This window comes from Cryptosporidium muris, genomic scaffold (genome assembly GCF_000006515.1).
Source record: "Cryptosporidium muris RN66 scf_1106632373431 genomic scaffold, whole genome shotgun sequence".
Taxonomy (NCBI): Eukaryota; Apicomplexa; class Conoidasida; order Eucoccidiorida; family Cryptosporidiidae; genus Cryptosporidium; species Cryptosporidium muris.
In genome coordinates this window covers 585,308-608,160 of record NW_002196573.1, presented here as the reverse complement: position 1 = coordinate 608,160, position 22,853 = coordinate 585,308, and the positions used below count along the sequence as shown (strand labels likewise).

General features: G+C 28.4%; 15 protein-coding genes across 15 annotated transcripts, besides 16 other annotated features; 5 read left to right on the top strand and 10 right to left on the bottom strand.

The window, feature by feature from the left end:
• Positions 1-35: 35 nt before the first annotated feature.
• Positions 36-67: a sequence feature (AT_rich).
• A 48-nt stretch (positions 68-115) lies between these two features.
• On the top strand, positions 116-1,819 carry CMU_009590 (major facilitator superfamily transporter; the record flags this gene model as incomplete). Its single annotated transcript, XM_002140780.1, has 1 exon — positions 116-1,819. One exon carries the CDS (start codon positions 116-118, stop codon positions 1,817-1,819), a length of 1,704 nt encoding a protein of 567 aa, XP_002140816.1.
• A 323-nt stretch (positions 1,820-2,142) lies between these two features.
• Positions 2,143-2,592, bottom strand: CMU_009580 (calmodulin, putative; the record flags this gene model as incomplete). The annotated part of the gene is made up of 1 exon (XM_002140779.1): positions 2,143-2,592. One exon carries the CDS (start codon positions 2,590-2,592, stop codon positions 2,143-2,145), a length of 450 nt encoding a protein of 149 aa, XP_002140815.1.
• Positions 2,593-3,260: 668 nt separating this feature from the next.
• On the top strand, positions 3,261-3,590 carry CMU_009570 (uncharacterized protein; the record flags this gene model as incomplete). Its single annotated transcript, XM_002140778.1, has 1 exon — positions 3,261-3,590. One exon carries the CDS (start codon positions 3,261-3,263, stop codon positions 3,588-3,590), a length of 330 nt encoding a protein of 109 aa, XP_002140814.1.
• Positions 3,591-3,825: 235 nt separating this feature from the next.
• CMU_009560 (translation initiation factor SUI1, putative) lies at positions 3,826-4,164 on the bottom strand (the record flags this gene model as incomplete). The annotated part of the gene is made up of 1 exon (XM_002140777.1): positions 3,826-4,164. The coding sequence occupies one exon, from the start codon at positions 4,162-4,164 to the stop codon at positions 3,826-3,828; it is 339 nt and encodes a 112-aa protein (XP_002140813.1).
• Positions 4,165-4,272: 108 nt separating this feature from the next.
• Positions 4,273-4,302: a sequence feature (AT_rich).
• Positions 4,303-4,777: 475 nt separating this feature from the next.
• Positions 4,778-5,437, bottom strand: CMU_009550 (uncharacterized protein; the record flags this gene model as incomplete). Its single annotated transcript, XM_002140776.1, has 1 exon — positions 4,778-5,437. One exon carries the CDS (start codon positions 5,435-5,437, stop codon positions 4,778-4,780), a length of 660 nt encoding a protein of 219 aa, XP_002140812.1.
• Positions 5,438-5,545: 108 nt separating this feature from the next.
• Positions 5,546-5,582: a sequence feature (AT_rich).
• A 52-nt stretch (positions 5,583-5,634) lies between these two features.
• CMU_009540 (phosphatidylinositol-glycan biosynthesis class P protein, putative) lies at positions 5,635-6,298 on the top strand (the record flags this gene model as incomplete). Its single annotated transcript, XM_002140775.1, has 2 exons — positions 5,635-5,698; positions 5,763-6,298. 2 exons carry the CDS (start codon positions 5,635-5,637, stop codon positions 6,296-6,298), a joined length of 600 nt encoding a protein of 199 aa, XP_002140811.1.
• A 157-nt stretch (positions 6,299-6,455) lies between these two features.
• CMU_009530 (uncharacterized protein) lies at positions 6,456-7,364 on the bottom strand (the record flags this gene model as incomplete). The annotated part of the gene is made up of 1 exon (XM_002140774.1): positions 6,456-7,364. The coding sequence occupies one exon, from the start codon at positions 7,362-7,364 to the stop codon at positions 6,456-6,458; it is 909 nt and encodes a 302-aa protein (XP_002140810.1).
• A 289-nt stretch (positions 7,365-7,653) lies between these two features.
• CMU_009520 (proteasome subunit beta type 6 precursor, putative) lies at positions 7,654-8,295 on the bottom strand (the record flags this gene model as incomplete). The annotated part of the gene is made up of 1 exon (XM_002140773.1): positions 7,654-8,295. The coding sequence occupies one exon, from the start codon at positions 8,293-8,295 to the stop codon at positions 7,654-7,656; it is 642 nt and encodes a 213-aa protein (XP_002140809.1).
• Positions 8,296-8,501: 206 nt separating this feature from the next.
• Positions 8,502-8,529: a sequence feature (AT_rich).
• A 106-nt stretch (positions 8,530-8,635) lies between these two features.
• Positions 8,636-8,658: a sequence feature (AT_rich).
• Positions 8,659-8,971: 313 nt separating this feature from the next.
• Positions 8,972-9,010: a sequence feature (AT_rich).
• Positions 9,011-9,123: 113 nt separating this feature from the next.
• On the bottom strand, positions 9,124-9,780 carry CMU_009510 (uncharacterized protein; the record flags this gene model as incomplete). The annotated part of the gene is made up of 1 exon (XM_002140772.1): positions 9,124-9,780. One exon carries the CDS (start codon positions 9,778-9,780, stop codon positions 9,124-9,126), a length of 657 nt encoding a protein of 218 aa, XP_002140808.1.
• A 188-nt stretch (positions 9,781-9,968) lies between these two features.
• Positions 9,969-10,032: a sequence feature (AT_rich).
• A 35-nt stretch (positions 10,033-10,067) lies between these two features.
• Positions 10,068-10,093: a sequence feature (AT_rich).
• A 100-nt stretch (positions 10,094-10,193) lies between these two features.
• Positions 10,194-12,263, bottom strand: CMU_009500 (zinc finger, C3HC4 type domain-containing protein; the record flags this gene model as incomplete). Its single annotated transcript, XM_002140771.1, has 1 exon — positions 10,194-12,263. The coding sequence occupies one exon, from the start codon at positions 12,261-12,263 to the stop codon at positions 10,194-10,196; it is 2,070 nt and encodes a 689-aa protein (XP_002140807.1).
• Positions 11,223-11,271: a sequence feature (AT_rich).
• Positions 12,264-12,567: 304 nt separating the features above from the next.
• Positions 12,568-12,624: a sequence feature (AT_rich).
• A 435-nt stretch (positions 12,625-13,059) lies between these two features.
• Positions 13,060-13,091: a sequence feature (AT_rich).
• Positions 13,092-13,094: 3 nt separating this feature from the next.
• CMU_009490 (uncharacterized protein) lies at positions 13,095-13,587 on the bottom strand (the record flags this gene model as incomplete). The annotated part of the gene is made up of 3 exons (XM_002140770.1): positions 13,095-13,218; positions 13,305-13,428; positions 13,506-13,587. 3 exons carry the CDS (start codon positions 13,585-13,587, stop codon positions 13,095-13,097), a joined length of 330 nt encoding a protein of 109 aa, XP_002140806.1.
• Positions 13,438-13,467: a sequence feature (AT_rich).
• A 514-nt stretch (positions 13,588-14,101) lies between the features above and the next one.
• CMU_009480 (uncharacterized protein) lies at positions 14,102-15,163 on the bottom strand (the record flags this gene model as incomplete). The annotated part of the gene is made up of 1 exon (XM_002140769.1): positions 14,102-15,163. One exon carries the CDS (start codon positions 15,161-15,163, stop codon positions 14,102-14,104), a length of 1,062 nt encoding a protein of 353 aa, XP_002140805.1.
• A 23-nt stretch (positions 15,164-15,186) lies between these two features.
• Positions 15,187-15,210: a sequence feature (AT_rich).
• Positions 15,211-15,565: 355 nt separating this feature from the next.
• On the bottom strand, positions 15,566-17,473 carry CMU_009470 (TCP-1/cpn60 chaperonin family protein; the record flags this gene model as incomplete). The annotated part of the gene is made up of 3 exons (XM_002140768.1): positions 15,566-17,245; positions 17,384-17,391; positions 17,464-17,473. The coding sequence occupies 3 exons, from the start codon at positions 17,471-17,473 to the stop codon at positions 15,566-15,568; spliced, it is 1,698 nt and encodes a 565-aa protein (XP_002140804.1).
• Positions 17,253-17,303: a sequence feature (AT_rich).
• Positions 17,474-17,740: 267 nt separating the features above from the next.
• Positions 17,741-18,901, top strand: CMU_009460 (uncharacterized protein; the record flags this gene model as incomplete). Its single annotated transcript, XM_002140767.1, has 1 exon — positions 17,741-18,901. One exon carries the CDS (start codon positions 17,741-17,743, stop codon positions 18,899-18,901), a length of 1,161 nt encoding a protein of 386 aa, XP_002140803.1.
• A 204-nt stretch (positions 18,902-19,105) lies between these two features.
• On the top strand, positions 19,106-22,156 carry CMU_009450 (insulinase, putative; the record flags this gene model as incomplete). The annotated part of the gene is made up of 1 exon (XM_002140766.1): positions 19,106-22,156. The coding sequence occupies one exon, from the start codon at positions 19,106-19,108 to the stop codon at positions 22,154-22,156; it is 3,051 nt and encodes a 1,016-aa protein (XP_002140802.1).
• Positions 21,375-21,403: a sequence feature (AT_rich).
• Positions 22,157-22,693: 537 nt separating the features above from the next.
• Positions 22,694-22,757: a sequence feature (AT_rich).
• Between the last annotated feature and the right edge of the window lie 96 nt (positions 22,758-22,853).

The following is a 22,853-nucleotide window of genomic DNA, read 5'->3' as shown; positions in this document are numbered from 1 at the left end:
GATTTAAGGTTGTAATAATAATTTCAGGTCTGAGGTTATATATATATATATATTAATAAAATATTATCCTTTTAAGTAATATAACTTTCTTTTTCTTTTTAACAAGATAATATTAATGATATCATCAATAGAAACTATACCTTCTACTCCACCAACAGATCCAGGTTCTAAAAGACGTGTACTTTCTCCTTGTATATCAAAGGGAGATTCTTCACCAAATATAAATAAGAATTCAGATAGAAACATATATGCTAGTAATATTTATGAATTATATATTTATTCTTCAATTCATGGCTGTATTGATCAAATAATACCAACAAGTTACAAGTTCTTTGAAGTATCAATTGGTTTGTCACCAAAATCTTTGGGTTTAATGTCATTTGTGCAAAAATTTACTCAAGGTTTCTTTACTCTGTTTAGTGGTATAATTTGTGATAAAGAAATAACAAAGGCTAGAAATTTAAGTAAAGTGAATACAGATTTTGAGTCATTAATAAGATCACCTGTTAATACTACTTATAATAACTTAGAATATATTGACAGTAATATAAATCTCTATAAAGAAACTAGGAGCCTTTGGCCAAGCTACTTCATGATTATAACAAGTATTGGATGGGGATCTATAATGATAGGAATGATATTTGCATCTACACTACCAGAAATGTGTGTTTTGTTGTTTTGTCTTGGTATGTTCATGTCCTTAATGGGACCTCTTACCCAATCAATAATTGGTACATTCGGTAGTCTAAATAGAGGTAGATACTTTGGTAATTTGTTCTTGTCACAAAATATTGGAAGAATATCTTGTCTATTTATAACTGCCAATTTACTTGGTGATTATTTCACTTATAGGCTTGCAATGCTACTTTTTGCAATGATTTCATTTTCATTTGCCTTCTACATATATATATATGATATTTACTACTCTACCTATTATAATAATATATTAGCAAATAAATGTGCATTAAGAACAATAAAAATTAGTGAGGATATTGGAATATATAATTTACTAAATTTTCTTCAATTGCACTTTATAAACATCACTTATATAAAAGAGTCACTTATAGAATATTCATATATAATATACAATAAGAGCGCATGGCTTATGTTGATTATAAGTATAGTTAATGGAATACCTAAACATTCTTTAAACTTTACTATGATGTGGTTACAATATTGTGGTTTGTCATCTTTGATGTCTACAATTGTCTACTCATCAAGCTGGATTGCAGCTATTATCATATCCCCTATAGTTGGTAAAGTTGCTGACTATACTGAGTTTCTATCTCCAAAATATGGTAGACAATTTATGGCACAATTAGCAATATTTTTACGTATTATACTAATGGTAATCTTATTACTTTTTATTCCCTGGGGGAGAAACTCCTTTATATATTATATGATTATTAGTATATTAATTGGATTTATGGCTGGATGGCCAGGTGTCGGTGCTAGTAGACCTATACTATGCGAAATAGTTAAACCTCAACATCGTGGTACTTTTTTTGCTGTATTTTCTTTATTTGAAACTATTGGTTCAGCACTATTTGGAGCTCCTTTTGTTGGAATTTTAGCCCAAAATTATTTTGGCTATATATCTTTTCAAAAAAATGATACTCAAAGTATTATAAATATTAGTAATGATAATCTTAAAGATATTTACCTTCTTCAGAACAATGCACAAGCTCTTGCAAAATCAATGTTATGTATGACAGTTGGACCATGGTTAATAGCAATTCTCCTCTTTGGTTTACTACACTGCACCTATTCCAATGACCAAAATATTACAAAGGATACTAAAGTTACTAGTGATGATTAATCCAACTTAATAAGTATAAGTATTGAGAAATACTTCAATTATATATATTACTAACTAAATAATAGGAACTTTCTCCTAGGAAAAAAAAAATTTAGTGTCTAAAATAACTTTAGAATATATTTTAACAATGTCAAGATACTGTATATAACTTATATTAATCAAACTCTTATTTACTATTGCATTAAAAGGTATATAAAAGAAAACAAAAGAGAATTTTTAAGTTATCTTTCTACTTTTAATAAGATTTACAATAGGAATAGAATATTGTATCAAATACTCTGAAAAAAAGAACAGAAGACTCTCTTTATTATCTTACTATATGATTACTTTGCAAGCATCATCTTAACAAATTCTTCATACATAATCTGGCCATCACCATCTACGTCAGCTTCCCTTATCATCTCATCAACCTCTTCATCAGTCAATTTCTCTCCTAAATTTGTCATTACATGTCTTAGTTCAGCTGCCGAAATGAATCCATTACCATCCCTATCAAAAACACTAAATGCTTCTGTAAGTTCATCTTCAGTATCTGTATCTTTCATCTTCCTTGCCATTAAGCTAAGAAATTCAGGAAAGTCAATAGTTCCATTCCCATCAGCATCTATTTCATTTATCATATCAAGCAATTCAGCCTCAGTTGGATTCTGCCCTAAAGATCTCATTACAGTACCTAATTCCTTTGTAGTTATACTCCCATCTCCATCCTTATCAAATAATGAAAAAGCTTCCTTGAACTCTGCTATTTGTTCCTCTGTCAGTTGTTCTGCCATATTTCTTCAGGTTTATTACAAACAAACAGATCCTTAAAATAAAGTCGTAATATATTCTTTATTTTGTGGCTAAATTCAGTTGCCTATTGATTCTCCTACTTTATTATTGGGTAATAGCTTAATTGATTCTTATTTCCCTTTATCTAAACCATGTAGATTCAATCAATAAATACGTGTGTTCACACGTCTCGTCTCTGATAAGGCGGTAAGTTGAGGTCGTAATATTTGGAAGGTTTGATACTTTAAACTGATTACCACTACTAATAAATAGAAATCACCACAAATAAAGAAAAAAAGTAAGTAAAGTGTGGAAAGTGGGGGGGGGGGGGGAGGGAAAGAGAGTGGGAAAGTCTTTAAAAAGGGTGAGGGGCTCTATTGAGTTATTTTATATGTTAGTTGTCTCATTAGGTTTAGAGGGTCACTAGGAAAGAAGAGCTATACTGTTTACTATCTAAATCTTCTTTGTGAGTTAATCTAGTTTATCTCTTGAGTAGGATAATAATAGTTTGCTATTTATAAGAGTCCGTTTATTCACACGGTTAACACATAATCTTACGGATTTGGCTCACACATCCCTAGTCTATTGGTTATTCTAATATAAAGCGTTAAATATACTAAAACTCCACAGCTATAATTTGATGTATCTCTACAGAAATTTCAGTTTAAATATGGTTCAACTGAAATTGAGATGTTTTTGTTCAAGCCCACTGGAAGTTGAAGTAAATAATTGTCAGCCATACAACGTTACAGATATAGTTCAACTCCCAGGTAGAATAATGGAGTATCTTACCCTAAGATTATTTGAAAATGAATATGGGGACTCTATATATCTGTTCTTTTGTGGTTTAACAACTTTGGCCTTTATACAACATCAAGTACGTTTAAAATGTCTCGTCAAAATAGCAAGGTATTATGGTAGAACAATTCAAGGAATTATCCATCCTAGTTTCCGAATCAACTTACCTGCTAATCCATTTCTTCACAAAGGAAGTTCATAATATTACTAATCTTACTATATTCAAGTAATCCATAGTAATATAGATAAATCAATGGAACTAAACAAATAAGAAAGGAAAGGGGACTCGTTGAAATGTAATAGGTTAGTTTGATCTAAAGTGGCTAATGTCATCTTTAATCTAACTAATACTATCTGCTTGGTCAACTGTTTATCAAAAGAAAATAGAATAGGATAAGTGCACTAATACACTTTAAAATGTTCGAAAATAGACTTTTCTAAGCTCCGTGTATTTTAACTTCGTCTGAACTGACGATACTTTCACTAACTAGGAACTTTGCAACGTTTTGTCGATGGTCACCCTGAATTTGCAAAATTGAACCATGCTCAGCGTCATCAATTATTGTTCCATTACAGCTAAAGTTCTTCTTGAATGCCTTTAATAATCGCTTCAAGTCAAACTCCGAACTTAGTCCTTGTACAGTTGTTAAACTCTTCTTGCCATTACGTTGTTGGTTCCTAATGTGAACGTAGTTTGCAGAACTCTTTCCAACGTCTGATAATGCGTCTACAACAAACGGTGTGGGAATGCCAACCGTATCTGAAGATGAGGACATACAAATAAATCAAGAAATTCAAGTATAGCGAATGTTTATACTTTTATCCATATATGGGGATGAGAAGGGGGAGACGCGGTCCGTAAGACCGCCACCTTCGAATACACCTTTTTTTATTTTTTTTACAAAAAAAAAATACAGATAAAGTCATTTTTAATTTCTATAGTATGAAATTGATGCTTTTTTAGTATTAATTACTTCCTTGATCTTTCTAGCTTTATATAATATTAGTAATTTATCAAAGAAGAAAAAAAAAGTCCTTTGTGTGAATACCGCCGGTTCTACCGCTCTTGTTTTTTATATTTGTAATTCCTGAGTGGTGTCTAAAAGTTAGAGATTTCAAGCGGTACATACATTATTAATATTAGAAATGCCTTATATATTGTTTTGAGATAGGCCTAAGATTTCAATATCTTTATTTTCTCAAATACTACTTAGAACACAAATTAACAATATAATATATAGAGCTTATATAGAGAGTAGTATATTGAATCTTAAGAGGGAATATAACTATATATGAATTTTATATCAAGCCTAGATAATATACAAAAAGTAATTCTATAAATTAATGATATTTTGTCATTCCAGTGACATATATAGAAAGTATTTAGATCTAAACAATATTGTTTATATTGCTTGTAAGAGTTTTAAAAGTTAGTTTAGTTATCCAATCATTCTTAGAAGTATTATTATGTACAAGGCACTTTAAGAATCCAATAATATTGGAACATCCTAAGGCAATAGCAGTTATAGATAAAGTCAACCACTCAAATTGGAATCTTAATAGTTCAATAATAAATATAAATAACCATAGTATAGGCCATAAATAAAGTCCAGTCCAGAAAACAGTCTTATCAAAATTAGTTATACTATTAGATACCTGATTATTTTGTATACTTTGAAACATCCATATTGTTTCTCCAGTACTTGAAACTTCATACCACCAACGCATACCAACTAGTATCCTACCTGTAACATTTTTTACTATCCAAAAATCAAGAGACAAAAGTATTATTGTACTAAAAAAACAAATGATAAATTCATCATTTGTAAGTATTCTAAATATAATGGGACCAAATAAGAATGTAAATAATGCCAAAATTTTGAATGTAATGTGAAGTAGGCATATAAATGGATTACCAGGTGTATTTGTTATATTTATGAGCATTGATATTGGTAAATCTTCTTTCATCATAGCATTTCTACTAGTTACAGGTTTTAATTCAGAGTGACTGATATCACTTTGATTTGGAACCATAAATTCTAGATCCATTTCGTTAAAATTACTTATTACTGAATCTATCTGGTATGAAGTCTAAATTAAAGTACTGCAGAATTGGGCGGAATACATCTTTATTATAAGAACATTTAATAGTAGCTCAAAAAAAAAAAAAAAAAAGTATAATAAATATATATTACTTTGAAAATATGGCCAAATTATATCATTACAATTGAATAAAAATCAATTGGATGGATTATTCAGAAACTGACATATCAAGTTTTGTGAGTTGGATATTAAGTTGGTTAGCATTAGGTATGTTATAATCTATTATTTACTTGTTTATATTATAAATTGATATACTCTATATTTATTGAAGGTTGCTATTTATTTTGGATATGTCTACCTGATAATTTATTTAAAAAATTAGGTATAACATATTACCCAAATAAAATATGGGGTATAATACTCCCAATATACTTTATATTTCTAATTATTTTGTCAATATTAGTTTATAATGCTTTATGCTTATTAAATACAAGACCATTAGATTCCCATGATCTAATATCAGATGATATAACAATAAATTTGCCACCTACTTCAATAAATAAAGATAAAGCAAGATCTATAACTCATGAATGGATAACTAACTTATATAATATATCGGATAGGTGTAACAAAAAAGTGTGTACTTATGAAGAATATGAAGGGATTGAAAGTAATACAATTAGTAAAATCAACAATTGTGGTAATTCGAAAGAATCAATAAGGGGATATTTGCGGAATAGAAAGATATCTTCAAGTGAATTCTATTTACAAAGAAGCCATAAGAATGGTCAAGTCAATTTGAGAGGAATATCTTCTATTGCAGATATACCAGTTCCACTAGTTTGTGATATACTTTATGGTAATTGACTTGTTAAATATTAAACTTGATTAGTTTAGATTACTTCGATTCTAATATTTCTGAATAGGCTGAATAAGTTTTATTTATTTATTTCATATATCCATGAATAATCCCTATCTAGTAAATTTAGAATATTTTACTCTTTTTTCTTTTTATCTATTTACTTCACTTAGTAAATGTCAATATGTTCCTAAATGATACTTCAATTGTATCCAATAATTTTGGTAATCTGTATGGGCAAGTACTCTCGAAGCATGGTTGTACATCATCGTTACTTTGATATGTTCTACTCACATAACCATTAGCTAATCCTTGACCCCATTGAGATGAATTTAAGTCAAATGCTAATGGTGTCAAATGTCCAAGTATGTTTTGTGGGCCTCTACTTTGATAGCTGATAATACCCCATTCACGATTCTTGTACAAATTGAAAATAGTATACCATCCATACAATAGACGATCACCCTTTACACAACCTTGTGAAAATTTTGAACAAGGGAAATAGCCATTTTCCAAGATATTAAGGGTAAAAGCTGTATCAAACATTGGAAGGGGATCTTCCCTAGCATCATGTGGTGGATTAAGAGATTGAACAACTTTATAACCAACAATATCTGGATTCCTTACATGAAAGAAAGAAGCAATATTTCTTTGTTGAGCTGGGTCATAAATATATATTACACCATCAAGAGAACGTGTTGTACATAAAGGAGTAGAAAAGGTTCCCAAAAGATCACCAAACAGTGTTGGAACTTTAAATGTTGGCATATTTGTTAATAAATCTCCAGCTGGGGAACAAGATGGAAGATTAAGAATATCAATATCAGTAATATTTTTAAAAAAATCCATAGATTGACTTCGCATAACAGATATTTCTTGTTCAGAGACACCCCAAACCCTCCTATATACATCATAAGATGTATCAGGAGATAGATCCCCACCAGATGATATTGGGGCATTAATATCAGCCTGTAAGCTTAATATACTTTCAACTTCAATATCTGCATAGTTTATTTGTACTAATAAGAAAATAATTAGTGATTGTAATGTTGATGACAATTTTAAGCTCCACATTAGTTTGTTATAATTTAGTACTTAAATAATTAGTTGACTTAGATATTTTTTATCCAATGTAAATTAGTTTAATGTAAAAATATTTTATCTGTAATTCTAGTCATATACTATCTTCAGTACATAATGACCTTTCATTTTTCTTTACAATATCACGAGTTTATATTGAAAATTTCTGAAAATATAAAATTTTGAGATATTCTTCACATGAATATTAATATCTTTACAATTGACTTCTATAAAATCATATAATATTATTTGTTCTCATATTTTCCTATTTTTTTCAAATATATTACAAATTTGGAAGTTCTTCACCTGGTATAACTAATTCTTGATAACCCTCCTTAGTAATTATAACCATACGAATTAAACCACCAGAGGATGAATCTCTAAATATTGCATGTGAAACAAGACGTCTTGCAAAATCTTTACATTCATCTATATCCATATTAGTATGATATGTCGCATCAAGCAATGAATAAATATAAGCAGAACCTGAACCAGATAGAGCATATGACTTCTCAATCATACTACCTCCTAAAGCAATTTGAAAGATTTTAAACCCATCATAAGGATCTACACCTGCAACTATTAAACCAGCAGTTAAATATTCCTTATTTTGATAACATATTATACGAGCTAAAGAAGCTACAGATTTAACTCTTGCTTCTTCACCCAATTCTAATTCATGATCTGCAGTAAGTTTCCTTACATATTGTACAATAGTCTGCGTATCTGATGCTGAACCTGACCTACAGATAAAAATCTTGTCTGTTATTCGCGTTATTTTACGGGCTGAACGACTTACAACCATATTTCCCATAGATGTACGAGAATCTGCAGCTAGTATCAAGCCGTCTCTACATTTTAAGGCTACAAGTGTTGTTCCTGTCATTACTTCATCATTATAAAAGCTAATATCATCTACTTCCATTTTCAAGTGCTCAATAAAAATAAATCTTAACTTAGAAAATATAGCTATTGAATAGTTAATTATCTGCATCTTATCCCCACGATAGTTTATTATTTGCGCTCCAAACACTCACCGCTATATATATTCTGGATAAATCTTGGAGCATATTCTCATACTTAAAAGTTTATTTCTACCTTTATATGAATTATCTATAAATGGAATCTATGTTTAAATTATTAATAAGAATAAATATTACCGATTATATATAATATTTCGGTATATATAATACTATGTATACCGGTTTTTGCATGCAGTCTCACATCATTAATCCCATGTATATTTGGCTACTCAAAACAAAAAGTATTTATTTAAAATTTTTTATATGCATTATAACACAATGATTTTTAGAAGTGATAACCTTCTAAGAATTCAAGTTTGACTTTATTTTGATCAGGAGACAACTATATATTTGGGTATATCTTTTTTTTTTTTAAGAGAATAGAATTAAACTACAAAATATAGACATTGAATGCTAATTAAAAAGTTATTATTAAAGTATAAAGTGGAACTTTAATACAAATATTTAATTATATAGAACTAATATAACTTGATATCTCTAATAGCTAAGATAATAGTTGATATGTTATCTGACAAATATTATCAAAATTAATTCAAATTTAACAAGTGAGAAAGTAAGTTAATATTAATAATAATAAAAAGAAGTTTAAAATAATAAGATGATGTTACCAATGTTGTAATTCTATTGATATTGTAAAGTTGGCTAAAATAGAATCTAACTTTAAGAGATATCATAATCTTATTAAATCAAAATATAGTCCCTAATTATAATTATTGATTACAGGGATTTTCAGGAGCCTTTTTCCACCTTCTCTGGAGTATTTGAAGCAATTGTGAACGTTTGTAATTTGGAAACTCAGACTTTAGTTGTGGCATATTATTGTCAAGAAAGGTTAACCATGCTGCTTTCATACGTTTTTCAGGATGCTTATCAACATAAGATTTATCTCCCAATGTAAGTATAGCTAATGCATCATCTAAAGAAGAAGCTGAGATGTAATCAATACCACTCACTTTCGCCTCAATTTGCTTATCGCGTTCTACGCGATTTGGATTTTCAACTAGCAAATCTATATTATCAGATTCTTTATATTCTCTTTTTGACTTTTGCATTGCAAATTTAAGAGCTCTTTGAGCTATTTCAGCTTTTGTTAACTTTTTGGGGCCAGATACAGTTGCTTTGTTGCATATCACTTTGGAATCTTCTTCTTCATAAATTTTTCTCAGTTCTGCCTTCCTTTGGCTCTTTTCTTCATGCTTTTGTATTGCTTCCCTTTTCCGTTCTAGTTTCCGATTGGCGTGCTTATCATTATCAGCCCACTTTTCATCTTCAAGTTTTTCTTGCTCTCTCAACTTTTTTTCAAGAGCAGCTGCCATTTTCCTTTCTCGAGCCTCTATAGCCCTTTGGTTCACCCCTCCATAGCCCATTTATATACATACCCTACAGTGAAAGTCCTTCAGATAAAATAATCTACAATAATTCAAGGTGAATTTTAATTAATATCAATAATTCCAATTTATTAGAAAGAAAAAAGGATTTAGATCAGTGAAGGCGCTAGGACTAATTCAGCTTAATATTATTTCTTTTGTTTCATAAAAAGTAGAAGTAGATATCGTAATTAATTTAATATTTAATTATGATCATTTATGAACATATATGTAATTTTATATTTTTAAATTGCCACAATACCTAGGTTCTTAGGTTTTCTAATATGAATTAATAATTTTAATATTTATAAAAGGAGGGGGGATGGAAAGAAAAGACAAACATTCATCATTCCAAATTATTTGATTAGCTCTTAACTCTATGATATAAATTAAACTATATCTAATGTTAGTAGTCAATCAAAGAAGATTTTTTTAATATCATATTTGTCATATGTTGTATGGCACAAGGGGCATTTTCTATTTCTTGATGTAAAGCTTTTGTCAATACAATCCTTACAAAATAGATGCCCACAACGCTGGATTACAATATCTTTTAGTTTATCATGACAAACAGAGCACTGCATAAGTGTTAAAAGTTGCTTATTTTCATTCTTCAATTCCTGCACAACTTTATCATGATCATCAATATCAAGATCTTTATCATTGGTTTCATCAATATTTATCACAATATTAGTCAATTTTCGTACTTTATTCACTACATATTGTATACGACTTCTTAAAATACTCATTGTTTCTTGATTCTTCATATTAATATCACTAATCTCTTTTTTCTCATCAATTAACTTGTTATTTTCTGTTTTATAATATTTAATATGTAAAATCAATTTCCTCATTTGAATTCTATATTTTAAAATCTTAGTCTCAAGTGCCTTTATATTTTCTAAATATTTATCATCATTCATTGTTGTCTCTAGGTATTCTTGCAAATTCTTACACATTGTTTCAATTAAGTTGTTGACTTCTATGTTATATGAGTTAATTTGATTAGACGAATAAATTGTAGGACTCACACTTGCTTGATATTGACGTCTAATCAATGAAAGTTTCTCGTTATACAATAAGCTTACTGTATTTACTTCTTGAATAGTACTCTTGAGTTCTTCAATATTTGTATTTATATTGATTAATTCATCCTGCTTCTGTTCTAAATTTGATCTTAATTCATCACATTCTAATAATTTTTCTTCAAATGCACTACTTAATTCTTCATATTCATTCATAATATTTTCTAGTTGATCTTTATATTCATCTGATATATCTTTAGTTGTATCTACACATAATTTTGAAATACCTCTGCAACTATTGCAACTTTTCAATTGAGACTTGTTAAAACAATCTTTTAAACTACTTAAGCGATTTTCAGATTCTTTGTATTTATTCTCCATAAGTCTAAATAATCGATCCTTATCAATAATACAAAGTTTTAATTCATTATTTTTATTTTTAAGATCATTTAATTCATTTAATAATGCTTCTCTTTTCTTTTCACATTCCTCATGTAACTCTATACTCCTATTTATTTGGTTTAATACTTTACTCCTAATTATATCTCTTAAAACAGATTCTTTATTATTTAATTGTTCTTGAAGTTCATTTACACGAACTAAAATTATATCAACACATTTACAAAAATTATATGAATGATCTAAATTATTTAAAGTATCATATTCATCATTTTCTTCAGAATTATTTAATATTGTAGATGTTTCAATCTCATTCTTTTGATCTAAAGTCATTATTTGAGGATTATCTTCTATAGATAATAACAATTCATCTATATTTGAGTAATCTCCACAAGGCTCTAATAATGAAAGTTTTTTATAAGCTTCACATAGTTTATTTTGTGAATCAATAACTTTGTTTTGAAGATCTGATATTATTTTATCCTTTATATTTAGCTTTACATTAATATCTTCCTTATTTATATTTATAACCTCATTATCTTTTGAAGGTGTAAATACTTCACTATTTACATTCGAATTATTAATAGATTGTATATTAGATTCACAAGTATTATCAATATTTTTGTAACGGGTTTTATATAGTACATTCTGCATCTTAAGACGTTTTATCTCATTCTCCAATACAACAGATTCTTCACTACGTTTCTTAAGTAATATATGAAGCCTTTTTATTAATATTCTAAATTTACCATTTCCATCTATATTATTTCCTTCAACATCACTTTTCTCAAAGTCATCTTTTATTATTTCTTTGTCTTCTTTCAGATTCTCTATAAATTCTAAATTGTAAGATTCCGCATCTAAATTGGTCAAATCATCAATATCCTTATTAAGTTTATCTATAATATCTCTATATATTTTTATAGTATTTTGTAATTGATCAACGTAATACAGTGACAGCTCCTCTGTATCTAGTGGTAGAGCTGTAACTTCTTTATTTTTAACTATCTTTGGAGATTTGCGACATTCTATTGAATCTCTTTTTCGTTTATTAATCATTAATACCTAACAGCTGTTAAGATTATAATAAAGATAATGTTCTTATTCAGTAATATATACATTAATTATATCCGCCAAAGTATAGTTCTTATATATGTCTCTAAAATTCAAATGAACCTTAAGTATACAATATATAAATATATAACAAATTATAACGAATATAACAAATGATCTGATTAATTGAATCTCTCATTAAACTTTTTATATTATTTAGCTTGTATGATATAATACAGAATGGATCATTTGCTATTTATATTATGTTGCAATGCCATGATATTTTTAATAATGCACTATTTAGAGTACCATAATTTTCTATTAAAATAAAAAAATAGAATTATAAATTCAAAAAGATATATTATTTCTATTAAGATCCAAAGAATTATCATCAATAATAAATGAAATCTTATAGGAAGAAATTTGTGCAATAAGCCTCAAAGATAAGTTCATAGATATTTACCAAATAATCATAAGGAATCCTGAAATAATATTTACAAAGAAGACCAAATCTATATATTTCAGGTTTTACTACTGAATTAAATATATATACTATATTTAGCTAAGATATCCATTCAATTAAATTTTTTTATGTACCTCTATAATTTAAATCCATTATTTCTAATTATTAAATATAACATTGAGAAATTCACATTAGGAACTTAATATTAGTTTATAATTTCAACTAAGTTAAGAAAAAAAAAAAAAGTAGAAATTCAAGCATATTTAAGGATTTCATTTTGTCTGCTGATAAAAACTTAGATCATATGAGATAAAGCCATTAAATTATTATAGCTTAGTCATATTTTTAAATATTTCATATAAATTATATAACGATTACTGTTTATTATTATTACCATCACTTTTAGTAGTGCCAGATGTTTTAATTTGTTTGTCAGAATTACCTTTTTTCTTTGATATAGTCACTATAATACCATCAGATTCAGTAACAAAAAAATCTCTAATATTTAGGATTATTTAGTAATAAAAAGAGATACAAAAATTTTAAATTTTTTCTTTGAGATTTCCAGACAAAAATAGTCATACCTTAATGTTGTATCTATATGAATAGATAATTCTTGATCTAAGTTCTTTAACAAGGAACTCTTTACTTGATTAATAACAGAGCATAAAATAGCAGTCTCATGTACAATTGAATGCTCACCAAATTCTGAAATAGATTATTTTAAGTATATTTTTTATATTTAAAGTTAGTTGGGTTAAAAGTAGACAAAAGAGTACTCTTACCATATATCAAAAGTCCTCCATTTGTAAAAGCAGCTCCTCCTATAAGTTCAGGTATTTCTATACATTCAATACTATTTTGCATTTAATGAGTTGACAAACTAAAGTTTCTTAAAATTCCAAAATAAAAAACCTCAAAAAAAAATGCTCCAGGCGCCACATGTATGCAACTATACAGATAAGTACCGAGTTCCAAGTTTAAGGGTATATATAACAAAGACTACCAATATATTTAAAAAACACTTAAAAATATCTTCACATAAAAAAATTTATAGATTTAGGGGATAATACCAGAATAATTTCTATAGAAGTACCTTAAGATAGAATTTATGTATGCAATAGATACAGTTTATATCTACTAATATAAAGTTGGATTCAGCATAAGAAGATATATTCTACAATATAATGAAGTCTCTGATCACTTTAGAAATGATGTATATTAAAGTTTTAGTAAAACTGAAGAAGTCGCAATATTTTATGAGATCCCTACTTAGTTTAGCTATTCACTTCTGATAATCTATGAAATTGAGTAGCAATAAATTTAAATAGGAAGATTTATATTTACAATATTTATTCATCTAAATCTAGTATAAATTGGTTTATCTCTTTATAGTTCTAGATACTCGAACTTTGTTAATAATTAGATTATCTTTCTTTGAATTTCTTGCTAGCTTCGGAACAAAGATACCATTGCCACTTTTAGGTTTTGACCATCTGAGAAGTTTCTTAATAGCAATATCTGTATTTATCTTTGAAGAATTTGGAGAAGCTGGTAAATATAGTTGCATAAGTTTCTTTTCATATTGAATAGAATCTTTTGAAAGTGATTCTCTTACACCAAATGAGGGTGTTTTAGGTGATAAATTTTGATTATTTTGAATTGAATTATTTCCTGGAGATTTAGGTGGTGTTATAAAACGTATACTACTATCTTTAATTATACCAGTATAAGATTGAGTTTCAGATTTTTGTTGAGATGGATAAAGGCTCTCTAATTCCTCTCTTCCCTTCTCTCTTTGTTTTTTATCCCTAGCCCTCCAAACATCTGACAATAATCCTGTAGGTAAGGTTAAATTTGGTGGAATACCATGGATATAAGCATGTACATATAAAGACCATGTAGGAAATAGTGAAATTAAGCCACCAGCTAAAAAAAAAAGATATATAATTGTATATTTAGTATATCCACGAAAGTAAGATGCTATTGCAGCATATAAAGTAGCAATAGTCTGAAAATTTAGATGAACAAAGAAGGGATATAAGCATGAAGGATTACAGATAGTACAACCAATATAACCAACGATACCACAAAAAATACCAGAAAGTATACCTAATATACCTAATATACTTATAATTATTATTAATGTTAATGAACTCTCACTAGTACCACGATTATATAAATGTAAGAACTCTAGTATTAGCATCATTATCCATACAATAATAGAAAAAACGCTAACAAAGCGAACAAAAATATCCAGATCACATCCAAAGACAGTTATAAGTGGTCTTGCAGGGATACAGAAAAGGAATTCTGGATAGGGTCCATATTTTTGATAGTTGAATATTCTATTTGAGTTCCCTGGATATGGGAGACGTAATGGTAACTGTAATGCTGCTCCACATTCATTATTATTATATGAAGCACGACTATTCTGCCGCATTATATATTTAGAAGATACCTTTCATAATTATTAATAATTAATATTTTGAAATTACCAACTATAGGAACTTAGATTTTTCTTTAGAAAAATTACTTCTACCTTTTAGTATCGCTACCATTGCAGACGCCAAAGTGCACTTAGGCGCCATAAACGTGAACCTAATCTTGTGAAGTGTCACTAGAGTAGTTTATCTAAAAATTTGAAAAGAGTTTAAAATATTAGCAAGGCTGAATTTGGTCAGATTAAATCTTAAAACCCAATGTATACATTAATAAAGATCCCATATCTAACCATATTAGATAGGTATATAAATAATAAACAACAAAGTTAAGTAATTAGCGTGAATTCTAGCAGATATAAAACTCTAAGGAGTCTAAGTAAGGGGTAGTAATAATTTGAATATTAATCTTCATCATTATTATTCGTAGATGAGGGTGGTTTAGGGCCTCCAGCAGGTTTAGCTATGATTATTTCATCAATACTCAATATAGTAGTGGCAGCATCTGTAGCTAGTTTGAATGCTGATACAATTGTTTGTAAGTGATCAATCATAATGCAATTTTCTTTATTATTTAAGCAGTCCATCAATGGACTAGTCCCACTAGAATGCAAGAGATTAATTCCAATTTTACTATTTGTTTCATTTTGATGTATGGAATATAGTGAAGCTAGTATATCAGTAGGACTTAGACCTGTATTTTGGGCCAATAATTTTGGAAATACTTCTAATGATTCTGCATATTTTTCAATAGCATACCCCTCCAAGCTAATATGTGATAATTTAATATTATTCTCATTATCAATATTTGTTAACCTCAATCTTCTAGATATCTCAATTGCTGTAGCACCACCTCCAGGGATAAATCTATTGTCCTTTGTACTAGATTTAACACAAGAAACAGCATTTAAGACACATCTCTCCATTTCATCTAACAAACTTTGAGTAGAGCCACGTAATACAATCGAAGTAACTTTTTTATTTAAAGCATTAATTATTGTGACTTTTTTGGAACCTATTTCTTGTACATTTATAGATTTAGATCTACCCACTTCCTCAGGAAGAGGTATACCTAGACGTACCATTGCAACAGCTCCTAAACTACGACAAATCCTTCTTAATTCCCACTTAGACATGACTCTTAGTGTTAATATATTATATTTGTTACAGAAATGTTGAGCTATATCAGAAATAGGTCCTCCAGTAATAATGACATCTACATTTCCACTTACTTTTATATCTTTAATAAGATTCTCCATCAATTGTTCCTCATCTCTTGTGAAATTCAGTAATTCATCAGCATTCTTTAATACTACTGTACCTTTAGCCTCAGTTCCTGTCATTTCTAATCCACAACCTAAGACCATTACATTACACTGATTATTTATAGATCTTACTGTCCCAGATGGTTCTTTACTAATTATCATACCAGATAATGTGAATGACTGCATAGGAGAACCTCCAAGAAGCTTAACTATACGAACATTATCTACTTGAAAATCACGAATCCTCTCAGTATCATCAGGCATTACATCTGCACAAGCTTCACTAATTAAATCAGATAATAATTCATTATACCCATGATGTTTAGTTGTTACAATTGGAAACACAGACTTGTATATTTCACTTTTATCTTTAAAATTCTCTATCTTAAAACAAACTAAGGATTCCATAAATTTAGTCACCTTTTCTAAAGCCATTTCATATCCCTTAATTATGTCCATTGGATGTAAACCATTTATTGTTAGTAATTTTGCAGCATTTTTAAGTAATTCTCCACATAAAATCAAAACTGTATTTGTCCCATCACCATATTCCTCAGATTGCCTTTTACAAGCCATTACAATCATTTTGACTGCTGGATGTTGAATTTCCAGCTCTTCTACAATTGTAGTTACATCACTTGTAATGAAATGTTTCCCAATATGATTAACAATAAGTTTATTCATACTTCTTGGTCCATAAGAAGTTTCTGTTATTTCACAAAGATTTATACAAGCTTCAATATTACGTAATACAGCTTCATCCAAACCTGAGAATGCTCTGCTTCCATCCTTTAACAAACTTGTTACGCCTGGTCTTACCTGAAACTATATATAAAAATAATAAATAAGTCGATTAATTATATTTATAAATTTTTATGTAACTTCAGTCTTTATATTAGAATATATCGAGCTATAATTAGCAATTATTCACCCCTTCCTTAGTATTATAAAACTTACCATTTGACCTTAATTATTGTTTCTAAACGTCTTTTTATGAACTTTCAAGTTGATCTAGGTTCAATATTTTTAACCCCTACTACCACACATCACTAAAAAGTTGGAGCAAGATTGAGACGTGGTGTGTTAATAAAGTACTATTAGAATAAATACACGGTACCTATTTTGGCGCATTTAAGCGCCTATTATTTTATATTTTCTACTTCTGCTAAGAAGATAATAAAGTATGCATGAATCATTTAGAAATCTCTCTTATTATTAAGTGAGTATAATAGTAAAGGAGATTTAAGGTGTTAAGTCACTGGAATTTCTGTATTTATCATTTTTAGATCCTATTAAATGTAAACATTCTTGAAAATGTCTACATCAAAGAGTGCATCCCTAAATGAGGAGTCCCATATTACTAAGATGATGAATCTACCTCCGAGGCTAAATATTAAGAAACAAATAGCTCCAAGGGTATACTTAGTGTGTACAAAACTAGAAGAAGATGAGAACAATGAATTTATATTAAAGTGGTACTCGCGTAGCGAATTAGATAGTTTTGCAGCAGCGTTGCGTATTCCTGATGAAGATGATGAAGAGTACTTTAATACTGAAGATAATGAAACAGACACTATATTGGAGAGTCGCGTAATTTATACGATAAATATCCATTATACAGTGCAAAGTGACAACAATATTAGGATGACTAGTGAATACTATTGTCAAAATAATAAAAAGTGGATTACATCTATTATAATTGATGGAGATGAGTATCATAAAGAGAATTTTAGTTGTAATATCTCAATTATACCACTCATTTGTATTATTGGAGTTAAGTTTAATAAAGAAAATAAAGTATTTGAATCTTTGGATACCTGTATAGGTCTACTATTTCCAAAATTAGAAGGACCACTTATGTTATTTGATAATCATACATACAAGTGGATTCCTAATAATATATTTGCAAGGTTTTTTACTGAAAGTTACATTGCAAATATTTTTAAGCAAACTGTATATATAGCCTATACTTTATATGAAAAGTACCGTCTTGTACATAAAGATATCAAACTAGAGAACTTATGTTTCCTTCCTTTTGATAAGTCAAAAGATGACCATTTAAGGCTTATGTTTATTGATTTAGGTGAGGCTCAGATTTTATCAACCTCTTTGACATTAAAGGATGCATATGGAACTCATTGTAACTTGCCTCCTGAATGTTTTATGTGTTTTCTAAATAATAGTAAACTCGGATACAACGCTGAAAAACGTGAAATTTGGAGTTTAGGATGTTTATTACATACCATAGTATTCGGTTACTCTCCTTTATATAATATTTGGAAGAATAAGTCACCTTTACAATATCAGTTAGCATTATGTAATTTGGATGAACATATAGAGATTCCTTTATACTCAGAGAATCTAAAATGTGATATATCAACTAAGCTTAAGGATCTATTGTGTTCTATGCTTTGTAAACATCCAGAATCTAGGTCATCATTTGTGAATGTGTTACATTCCAATTGGTTGGCATAATTCTCTAATCAATTAGTGGGATCTAGAAATACATGTGGAGCGGGATATACCTTTTCATCTATTTATTATAATGCAAGTTGTTGACAAGAAATTAGAATATGCTGTAGCTTTTAGTTTGAAAAATATTCTGTATAGTGGTATTTTAGTTAACTATATTTATTATTAACTTTTGACATTTCATACTTAAAGGTGATTTTGGTACTGATGTCAAATCTTATTGAATCTTCAATTATTGAGAGAGAAACAAATTTTAGACTTCCTAAAAGTGATGATCGTAAATTTCGAGGATTAATCTTAAAAAATGAATTAACAGTTTTTCTAGTATCAGATCCTGAATCTAAAATGAGTGGGTGTTGCTTATCTGTAAAGGCTGGGGCTATGCAATCTCCGGAAAACCTTGATGGTTTAGCTCACTTCCTAGAACATATGCTATTCTGTGGTACTAAAAAGTATCCAGATGCAACTGATTATAAAACTTATATAACTGAAAATGGAGGTCATAGGCAAGGTTATACAACAAGAGGATATACTACGTACTACTTTGAAGTAAAGAATGAAGCTTTTAAAGGAGCTTTAGATCGTTTCTCTAGTTTCTTTATTTGCCCAATTATTTCCCCAAGTATGGCTGAAAAGGAAGTTAATGCAATTCAAAATGAATTTCAACTTAAATATTATGATGATGATAGAGTGAAATATCATATGAGTGGGAAATTTGCTGTAGAATCTCATCCCGTCCACAAATTTACAACTGGAAATAAGGAAACATTAGAAACTATCCCGAAGTACAAAAACATTAATGTTTATGAAGAGTTGCTGAAATTTTATGAAAAATATTATAGTAGTAATATAATGTGTGCTTTATTATATGGAAATGAGAATCTGTACAAGCTTGAAGAATATGCAGTAGAATATTTTTCTGGAATACAAAATAAAAAGGTCAAAACAATTGATTATATAAAGTTATATCATGAAAATCCCCCTTATACTAAAGATACAGTTATTGGTAAGATAGCTAAAGTTATTCCCCATAAGCAAGATAGGAAATTAAGTTTAATATTTCCAATGCCTAGTATAGTTCCCTATTGTAATAGCTCTGCAGCTTCTTATATTAGCCATATTATAGATAACCAAGGTGAAGGAAGTATATTCTCAGCTTTGAGAGATAGGAGTTTGGCTACTAATGTGTCATTTTTAATAATAGATAATGATGAAGCATTTGCTATGGCTCAATTTACTGTAATTTTGACTGAGGATGGTTATAAAGATATTTGTCTTGTTGTCGAGATTATCTTGAATTTTGTTGAACTATTTAAAGCTAATCCAATTATACCAGATTTAGTTGAAGAATTCATTCATTTATGTGAGGCAGATTTTATGTATTCTGTAAAACTTCCGGTTTCCACATTATTCTCAATACCAATAAATCTTTTAAAATACAGATGTGCACTTAAAGATATAATGACTACCAATTGGGTTGTTGAGGAATTTAATAATAATCATGTCTTTGAGATTTTAAAATATATGAATAAGGAGAATTTCTATATTTATTTAATAGCTCCCGATATTAAGTCTGAATATGAAAAAGAACCGGAATTTTTTGAAATTGAGCATCACTATAATGTAAAATATAAGGTAACTGAATTTGATGATTCAATGAAACATATTATTGATAGTGCATCAGTAGAAAATGCTAGACAACTTGGATTGGAGTTACCAAAGAGAAATCCATTTATATCGACAGATTTTACTATATATAATGAACAGACTCCTGGAATTAATGATTTTGATAGACTTCCTTATCTACTTAATTTTGACAAATATAAATCTGAATTACGGGGGTTTCCAGCACCGAAAATATGGTTTAAATCAGATACAGTCTTTGGTTTACCTCAAAGTGTTATTAATTTCAGAATTTTAGCTACTAATATTGCATGTATTGAACTTGAAGATAAAGCTAAATTTCTCACTGAGTTCGATAATCTCCCATACACTTTAGTATTTCAAGTATTTGGAAATATTTTAGAAGAAACTATTAGAAGAACTATGCATCAATATAAATCTGATATTGCAGCTGCATCTCTTTCTTTTAAATGTAGTTTTAATGCTAGACACAATGTACTTGCTCTTCAAGTTTCTGGTTTTTCTCATAAAGTACATGTTTTAATGAATCTAGTACTTAATCTGCTCTATGAAAATATAATTACAGAGAGAGAATACAATGAAGCAGTCATTATTATAGATAGACAATGGACTAATAAGATACTTCAATCCAAGTTATATCCACTAGCTATAGATAAAGCCTCAGAAGCAATAATTCCAACTGCATTTTCTAGAAAAGAACTACTGGGGATTCTAAAGATTTTTACTTACCAAGAATTTATTATTTTGTATAAACATTTTCTAGCATCTAGCAATCTTGAAGGCTTAATTTTGGGAAATTTAACTGATAACATGGCTACTGAGATTGTAATGGATAATTATATGAATATTATTAAATATAAACAAGCTCATGAATGTAATATTAAAAGTCATAAAGTAGAGCCTTTCAGTACTATTCTTCTTAATGAAAATATTTATATTGATCAAATTCTACAGAATGAGACCGATAGGAATGGTTCTTGGCTTTGTCTTTACCAAATTGGAGCTTCAAGCAATGAGACACAAATTAAAATAAATATTTTGGATTCATTTTTATCTTCTGAAGTTTTTCATGAACTAAGAACTAAAAAGCAACTTGTATATGTTGCAAATTCTTTACAGATGATGACTTGTCCAGTTCAAGTTTTTGGTTATTATATCCAATCATCTGAATATATGAATTCTTTTATTCTGAAAGAACTTTTAGATTTCCAATTCAATAAGGTTATTTCAGGTGAAGTTCGTGAAAAATTTACAAAGGAACTATTCAATACATATTTAGATTCTGAAATTCAAAAGTACTCATCTTGGCCTAAAAGTATATATGATGAAATCACAGTATATATTAAAGAAATAAATGAGAAATCTTTTCAATTTGATCATCGAAATGTAAAAATCAATTTATTAAAATCACTCAAATATGATGACTTTATGAACTTTTATGATAGCTGTTGGACTTCTCCATGTATTCTTGTTGAATTAAGATCACAGGTTGATTCAGAGAAACAAGGTGGTATTGAGATAACTAAACTTCCTCCTTCTTTTAAGCATATTTCACCTATTTATAAATTATCAAGAGATGAATCTTTTCCTAAAATATCAATACCAATGATCTAATTGAAATATTATTGCTATTTTGGTCTAGATAACCTTAATTTTCTTATTGAACAAAACCTTTTCAATAATTCAGTTATTATTTCGTGTGAATTAACATTCATATAGTAGAAAGTAAGTGGTAATATTAGAGTAACTTGTAAAATTGAAACATTGATATTTAGAAATGGTAATTAGTACTTAATTTCAGTTGATTTTTAGTAGATTATTTAACAATAGGAAAAAAATAGCTACAGTTCATTTTTATTGCTGTGTTGTGATATACAAAATAAGAATTTACTAGTTTTTGTTTAATCAAATTACTAGAGATATATCTAGTTAGAAATCTAATAAATTTCTAAATATTCATGCATGCGATAAATTAAATCTAATAGGGAATAATAGTCGTAGTAGATTAGTAGATGAATTGTTAGTTTGCACATCTAAAATAGAAAGAAATAAAATGTTAACATTAGATGTAATAAGGTGCAATATTTAGAACCTGGGTCTGAACACTACTTTATTGCTTATTTAACATTATAGCGTAGTGTGACATTTAACAAAAATAAATATCATAAATAAAATTAAAATAAACACCTATTATGAATTATATAATTATATATTTGTCATAGTTAGTACTTTTAATTAGTATACTGTATAATAAAGAACACTTCACACTGTACAATGAGTTTTCTACAAAATAATCAGTTAAATATTTTGA